This window comes from Melanotaenia boesemani, chromosome 3, assembly GCF_017639745.1.
Source record: "Melanotaenia boesemani isolate fMelBoe1 chromosome 3, fMelBoe1.pri, whole genome shotgun sequence".
Lineage (NCBI taxonomy): Eukaryota > Metazoa > Chordata > Actinopteri > Atheriniformes > Melanotaeniidae > Melanotaenia > Melanotaenia boesemani.
The window spans coordinates 8,684,859-8,692,851 of NC_055684.1; the positions used below are offsets into that span (position 1 = coordinate 8,684,859).

Here is a 7,993-nt window from a genome sequence, read left to right on the forward strand (position 1 = left end):
CCTGTGAGCTGGTGGAGGTTGAGGATGATTAAGATGGATGTCTGGCTCCTCTGGGTGAAGCATGAAGACCTGAAGTGACCCTTGTGGGTTCCCTGCAGCAGCTGGTCTGAGTCAACACTCCGTTCGGTCTTTTGTCAAATCAGCTGCTGACTGATGGTGTTTGACAAAAGTGAGAAAAGGTCAAAGACAGCAGGACAGCTTGTTGTCCTGTACGAGACAGACTAAGAGACAACAGCTGCAGATGTCAACTTACAGAGATTCAGCATGAATAAAGCAAACAAATAATAATAATAATAATGGATTAGATTTATATAGCGCTTTTCAAGGCACCCAAAGCGCTTTACATTGTGTGAATCCATTATTCATCCACTCCTCACTCATACCTGGTGATGGTAAGCTACGTGTGTAGCCACAGCTGCCCTGGGGCAGGCTGACGGAAACGTGGCTGCCAGTCTGCGCCTACGGCCTCTCCGACCATCACCGAACATTCATCCACACATTCATACACCAGCGATGCCAACACTGGAGGCAAGGAGGGTTAAGTGTCTTGCCCAAGGACACAACGACAGATGACTGCGGGAGCGGGAATCGAACCGCCGACCTTCCGATCATTGGACGACCTGCTCTACCGCCTGTGCCACTGCCGCCCCAAGAATTTTTACATCATGGGCGGACACATTGTGGCTGGTTTTAATCGGTAAGTTAAGATGTCTGAGAGAAAAACTGGATCTGTGGGTTCTGGTCCTGTATCCATTCTTTCATTTCACTTAAACAGACTTACAGGTCCGTTTAAGCATGGGACAGCAAGAATGATGGTCTGGCTGCTGTGTTGAGCTGAACAAGCTTGCTTTGTCAAGAGGAGATTTACTTAAGGGAACAATAAACTGAAAATAATCCATCCATCCGTCCGTCCGTCCGTCCGTCCGTCCGTCCATTCATCCAAACATTTGAGAGTACAAGCACATTAAACAGGCATGAGCAGCGTTTCAGGACACGCCAAATCATCCCACGTGCAAGCTTCATATCAGCTTAACTTAACAACTCTCCACTAAAAGTAATTTGTCTTACCGGCTGCCTCCTCAGTGCTTGTTTGTGGGTACCTGGTTCCGCTCAGTTTGATGAAATGCGAGCCTCTCACATGCTCTCTGATAAAGCAGCTGTTTTGCTGGCTGCTACTTTTGCACTAAAGACGTCTGTCGGGGCAGAGCGCTCCAGGAGCGGGCAAACAACGGTAGTTCCACTCTGAGCTTCCGACAACCAGCAGGTCAGCGCAAAATGCTCTATGCAACTTTCCAACCTTAAAACTCTTTGTTTCTGACTCGTTTTGATGGCAGAGTGACATTCATTATGTACATTTATGGACCTGATGTTGCCCTGCAGTGTCCCAAGGCTGAGAAACTGCAATTTACAACTTTTTCTTCATTGCTTTACAGCTGGGTTTTGCTTTATGTACCACATCACAAGCCAGCAACTGGATATCAACACATTGGCCATTTTGAATGAGCACCGTGGCTAATTCATCAATAAACATCAAGAAGACATTGTAGACAGATGAGGGTTAACATCAGACTGACTTTCACTGGCTGCAGAGAGCTCAGAGAAGAGACAGGATGAAGATAAATTAGCATGTTGTTATGAGGTTCACTGACAAAGTCTGACAAAGTTTGATCTCATCAGAAATGGTCTCCATGGAAACGTGGCTGTGATAAAGCCATTGATAAGGAAGGGAAACAGGGAGAAAAGTCTGAGATATGTCACATGACACAAGAACTGGACTGATAATCTGTGGCATCACATCTGATGGAGGATGAATCCTCACCAGAGCCTGGACCTTAACATTACTGAAGCAGTGTGGGATCATTTGAACAGATAACGGAACAAAAGGCAGAAACATCCAAAGAAGAACTTTGGAAAATCTTTCAAGAAGCCTGGTTTTCCTTATTTTATGGTTAAGAAATGGAGTTTATTGATATTTTGGAGCAGAGCTTTAGAGCGACATCGGTCTCACCTCTGGAGTTTTAAGCTGGACAGAGAAGTTTTCAGCCATCAGAACCAGCTGTGGCTGGAGGACCGTCGTCTCTGCCAGATGTTTTTCAGATCATAAAGTCATATTCAGCTCCAACCAGGCAGCGTTCCAACTGACACTGGTAAAACTCTGCTCACAGCAGCTACTTCTCATCCAAATTATTTCAGATTTGTTGAAAATGTTCCCCGGCTAACAGAGCAGCTGCAGACAATTTCACAGCTGAGCGACTCTTAGATGCTGCCATTCAGTCTGTTTGCTGCCTTATTATCATTTTAAACAGCTTTTGTTGATGCTGCACCCGTGAGGAGGAGCTAAAGGTCTGTAGTTTCCAACACCAGGATGGACCTGGATGTGTTACAGCAGAGACACAGTTTTTCTAACCTAGATAGCAGAAGATGTTAATCCAAAGTTGATTTCTGCTTAAAATGATACATTTAGAAAATATTGAATTGAAAATCAACTCTGTTTTCTGGTTAAATGGGTGTTTAAATGCTAAGCTTTAATCATCCCTGCTTCCATCATAGCTGAGATGTTTAAACAGAAGGAAACTGAGTGAAACCATATGTGAAGTAAAAGTTTTGTGTTAAATTAAACTAAAGTTGTATCACACAAGTTTTTTTCTGTGTTGGCTCTCTAGCACAGTTCAGGACCGCCCTCCTGATTTCTCAGCCAATGTAGACGTCCCTCACACATATAGAGTTCATACGCAATTGCACAAAGAACACACGCAGGAGACATGTTGCTCACACCTCAGTGCGTTGCATTTACTCGCCTGCTGCAGAGAAGAGGAGCCGCCATCTTCTTTTATTTTAACAGCCCGGGAACATTCACAAAAAACAGGACCATGCATGTGCGTACAAAGATCCTCTATTAGTCACAGACATCTCACTCTAACAGTCTGAATCACTTCTCTGTTGCATATTTTAATATCTTTATTTGAACTCTGTAGTATTTAGTATCAGCACAGATGAATATTTTTATTAATGTTAATAAATAACATCAATAGTAATAAAATTAAAAAGCCTTCAAATCACCAACTTGTATTTTGATATGGAAGAAAGACAAACTGTTGAAATCTTAACCTAATAAGTAAATCAGTCTCAAGATGCTAATTCTTACTTAAATTTATTTTAATCATCACACAAGGAAAATCACAGACAACTAGTTGTATAAATATGAATATTTATTTAGTAGACTACAAACTACAAAATATGAAATATGAATATATATATATATATATATATATATATATAAAGGAGACCAGCAGCTCGTTTTTGTTCTGCTTGTCTTTTGGTTCTTTGTTAGAATGATACATGCTGCCTTGTATGACCAGACCTGCTGGCATTGTTTTCCTATTATCTTTCCAACGTCCAGCTGAACCATGAACTGAATGTTGTGTTTGTTTCGTGCTTTCTTTTGTCGTACACAGAGACATTTTTCTGTCCGCCAATCAATGGATTTTATCATTAGAAACCAGTAGCTCTGCCCGTAGCATGTTCCTATGGACCTACAACTGAACAGGGTCCATAAATGGTGCGGTATGGTTTGCTTGTATGGGCCCCTTTTATAATGGAAACACACAAAACAGCGTACTGGACTGCACCGGCCCGAACTGCTCAGTGGAAACGGGGCTCTAGTCAGGAATACACTACAACTCAATGTGTGCAGCTGTAGACAGAGTGTACTGGTGAGACTCTCTTTATTGTTCTTACGGTATCTTTTTAAAAAAATCCTGGTGAAAATGATCTCAATGTGAATAAATTCTAATAAAAATGTATTTTATGTTCGTACATTGTTTAGAAGTCAAAAAATAAGGTTTTTGTGGAAATTTTTGTGGAAATGAACATCAGACTGCTTCTCTGCTCAGTAAAGTTTACAGTCTGAATGATGATACTGTGGGTTGAAATCATGATCTCGTAATTAAACAAAAGGCTATTATAGAAAAAGAAAAAACAAAACAAAACACAACCTCTAGCCCTACATGACAGCACCTGTGTCCAACTGGACTCACAGCAGTCTGACTACCACTTAATTATGACGTCATGTTTGAATTCCTGCTTGTGTTGTTTTTACTGTTTTAAATCACTTTGGAGAAAAGCCTCTGCCAAATAACCATAGAATAGAATAGAATAGAATAGAATAGAATAGAATAGAATAGCTCATTAAAGAGAAAACATTGTACAGAATTGAACATTTATCAATTTTAAATAATGAAATTTAGACAAACTGATCAATGATTATTAATCAAATCGGTTTGGTTGTAAAACTAAATGTAAATGTAAACCCACAGGATACACACATAATATTAAAATGTTAACTTTTTTTTAACAGATCTGATTCACTGAGACCTTCACAGGTAAAATCTTCAATTCAGCAGAAGTACCAAAGGATGGAAACATCCTGTCAGTGAAAGTGTGTGTGAAGGTGTGTATGTGTGTGTTAGTATCAAGATCAGAGAAAGACAGTTTTCCTCTTTTCCAGCACAGATTCACTCTGATCCTCTGCAGCTTCTTCTGAACTGGAAGATTAATTTTAGAATCTGGAGACCCTGCTGAGTATTTACCTTTATAGAACCATATTCTCCATAATCCAGACCGTATCTTTCCCTTTCTGTTTACAGACTCTGCTAACACACCCACTAACCAGACTTTATTGTCTCCAACGTTGACATCCCAGCTGTGAGTTCCTGAGTTAAAACCCTCAGAACTCAAAACCCAACTATAACGATCAATCCTCTCTGGATTATCCATAAATTTCTGTTTCTCTCCTCGTCTCACACTGGTCAGATCTTCAGACAGATAGAGTAATGGACTAGCAGTGTTTGGGTCCAGAATGAGAGGAGTATAGCAGACCAGGTCCTTCATGTTGTTCCAGATGTTGAAGGTCAGGTTGCCCAGGTGTTTGGCCTGGTCTATCAGAGCTCCTGAGTGCAGCTGTGGATCATCCAGCAGGGGGCAGCGCTGGACTCTTTCCACTGCAGCCTTGTAGTTGTTCAGGAATGAGACGTCTGCAGCTCTCAGCTCCTCCTCTGTGGTTCTGACTGTGTCTGAAAGAGCTGCTATCTCTCTGCTCAGAGCCTCCATCTTCTCTTTCATCACCCCACTCTTCTGCTCCTCTTCCTCCCTCAGAGCAGCCAGCCTGGCCTCCTCTTCCTCTGCTAGAAACTGATGAAGCTTCTTAAACTGCTCCTTAATCTGCCTCTCTGTGTGTCGGGCCTGGACCTTAATGTGTTCTGCTGTTTGATCAAACTTCTTCTGAATGTCCTTCTGGAGCTCCAGTTTCTTCTTTAATGGTTCCAGAGTTTCCTGAAGTTCCTTCCTGTGCTGTTGTGCAGCTTCATCGACGGGTCTGATTCTGTGGTTGGTGTGTTTTTCTGAATCTCTGCAGATGAGACACACTGGCTGCTGATGGTCCAGACAGAAGAGTTTGAGTTTCTCAGAGTGCAGATGGCAGAGACCTTCTGAAGCTTTCTGATCTCTCTCCTGTAAGAAGGACTCACACAGATTCCTCAACACCAGATTTAAAGGCGGATCATCTCTTGAAGATCTTCTCTTACAAACGGGACACTGGTGTGTTGGTTTCTGTGTCCACCAGCTCTTCAGACAGTCTCTACAGAAGCTGTGGCTACATGACAGAACAACAGGATCTCTGAAGACGTCCTGACAGACCGGACAGCAGAGATCCTCCTCTGATCTGGAAGCCATGTGGTCTGAGAGTGAAGCTGAAAACACAGCAGACAGAAAGTCCAGTCAGTCATGGCTGCCCTCCCTCCTCTGCTAACTCCATCAAACTGACTGTGAGTGGTGTTTTTGGTCAGACTCACCTTCAGTGTGTGGACTGGGAGCAGCTTGAAGTTTCCCACTTTTCTTTCCTGCAGCTGGACTCACTCAGAGGAAGCTGAAGGTGAATCTGATCGTCTGTGTGTCTCTCTGAAGAGACCAAGAATCACTGACTGTTTCCTGCTTCGTCTCAGGTGAGGCAGGTGAGGGGTGGAGCTTTCACCTGTTACACCAGTCCTCATACCTGTGACTAAGGTGTGTTTCATTCCTTAATGCCAATGATTAAAGGTCAGCTGAAAAGTTGTAAAATTTGTGTTGTTCAACTAATTAGACCTTTGTTTTGTACTTCACAGGCTGTGAGCAGAGTTCTGATCCAAGTTACATTTAAAGGTTTGTTACATATTAGATCACATTTAGTTAGAAAAAGCTTCAGAGCTTTTTCAAACACGCTTCTGAAAGTCCCTGTTTACATGACACTGTTCCCACGCAAAACGCAACAGGGGAATGAAAACTGTCAGAAATGATGTAGTGAGCATGCCAGGCCTCTAGTGGGCAGTGAAACTTTGCAATGACACACATCACCCACAAGACCTCAAAAGACAAAACAACAATAGAAGTGTTGCATGTCAACTGCCAGCTTTCTGGCACATGTAACCTGTGTGTTTTCACTGACGCCATAAATAATCTACTAGAAACCGGTTTTGCTTCAACAGCCCAAATAAATTAAAAAGATGTAGCAGCGCAAACATGACACGGAGGTCTGTCGTTGTTGTTCTTTTTGTGGGTTAAAACGGTGCACTCAGACCCTGGTAGAGAGGTAGGGGGAAGTGGGTTGCTCTTGGGACCCTGGGCTCTGCACTCTGTCTGCCTCTGGGAGGCCAGGACCTAGTGGGGTTGGCGGCTGCTGTCTGTGACCTCCTGGGCCTGGTGCTTCATGGCCGCAGGGCACTCTGGATTGGACTTCTGCCACCTTCTGGCTGGATACATGGTCGCCCCTGTGGCACGCTGGCTGGAATAAGTGCTCTGTGGTTGGGCTGGTCTGGGGACCCCTGGTCTGCCTCTGATCTTTGTGGTGGTCCAGTTGCATTTTCATATTCACTACTTCTCAATTGAATCGGACTGCTTAAATAACGTGTTCCCCTCTTTACCAGAGGTGGTGCTGCACCAAGACTTACTGAAGGAGAAGACGAGACACACACCAAAAATGAAAACTGGTTCATCTATTGGTCATTTCCAGATGACTTTGGTTTCTATAAAAGTTAAATATGAAGCTGCATCAGATCCTGGAGGTCTTGGGTTGATCAGATTTCTATCAGAACTTTAACAAATTCTCTCCCTGGCCAATACCATGTGCAAGAGGGTAGCCACTATTTACCTGACATGACCAGCGGTCAATCCTGACCAGAGGTCGCTTGCTGAGGTCAGTTGCTGGGGTCAGCCCCGCATTTTTTCTTTAATTTTGATATTGTTAGAGGCAGACTAGTACCTCACCTACCTTAGCTACTGTGGTTAATACCATAAGGGTCTGAGAGATGGAGAGCCAGTCTAGACCTCCTGTACAGACGTGTTTTGGTCGAGATCAACATCAACTAGTCTGGCCATTCTTTTCTCACCTGTGACATCAACAGAACATTCTGGCCCAGACAACTGCTGCACTAAAAGAACTTTGAATTTTCTTGTACATAAAATGAGCTTCACTAATAAACTTGCCTTGACTCACTGGATATTGTTTCTTATTCAGACATGGGCCCTTTCAGACTTTTTTCTTCTTCTCTGTAAAACCTAGAGATGGTTGTGTGTGAAAATCCCAGTAGGTCAGCAGTTTCTGCAAGACTCAAACCATCAACCATGCCACATTAAAAGTCACTGAAATCCCCTTTCCTCCTCATTCTGATGCTCAGTTTGAACTTCAGCAAATCATCTTCACCATGTGTACATGACTAAATGCATTGAGTTGCTACCATGTGATTGGCTGATTAGATATTTAAATGGGTGGAGCTGATAAAGTGGATGGTAGGTGTTATTGGAGGATCCTGACAACTCTTTTTGTCTTATACTCATGTGACTTCATCAAACCTGCTCTTAACAGAATAACAGCCCAGTTACTGTGGAGCATCAGTCACTCTGGAACAAACTCCCCATAACTGATCTTTCATCAAAGCTTCAGGTGAGAAACTGTTTGATATTT

At 42.9% G+C, this 7,993-nt stretch overlaps 1 protein-coding gene across 1 annotated transcript in view; it reads right to left on the bottom strand.

The window, feature by feature from the left end:
* Window positions 1–5,981, bottom strand: part of LOC121636468 (nuclear factor 7, brain-like) — a 36,114-nt gene extending 30,133 nt beyond the window's left edge. Inside the window, exons 1-2 of the mRNA XM_041979998.1 lie at window positions 5,850–5,981; window positions 4,375–5,747 (exon numbers count right to left, since the gene is read on the bottom strand). Of these exons, the coding sequence (XP_041835932.1) occupies window positions 4,375–5,730 (1,356 nt within the window). The 5' untranslated portion in view covers window positions 5,731–5,747; window positions 5,850–5,981. The remainder of the gene's footprint in view (window positions 1–4,374; window positions 5,748–5,849) is intronic.
* Between the last annotated feature and the right edge of the window lie 2,012 nt (window positions 5,982–7,993).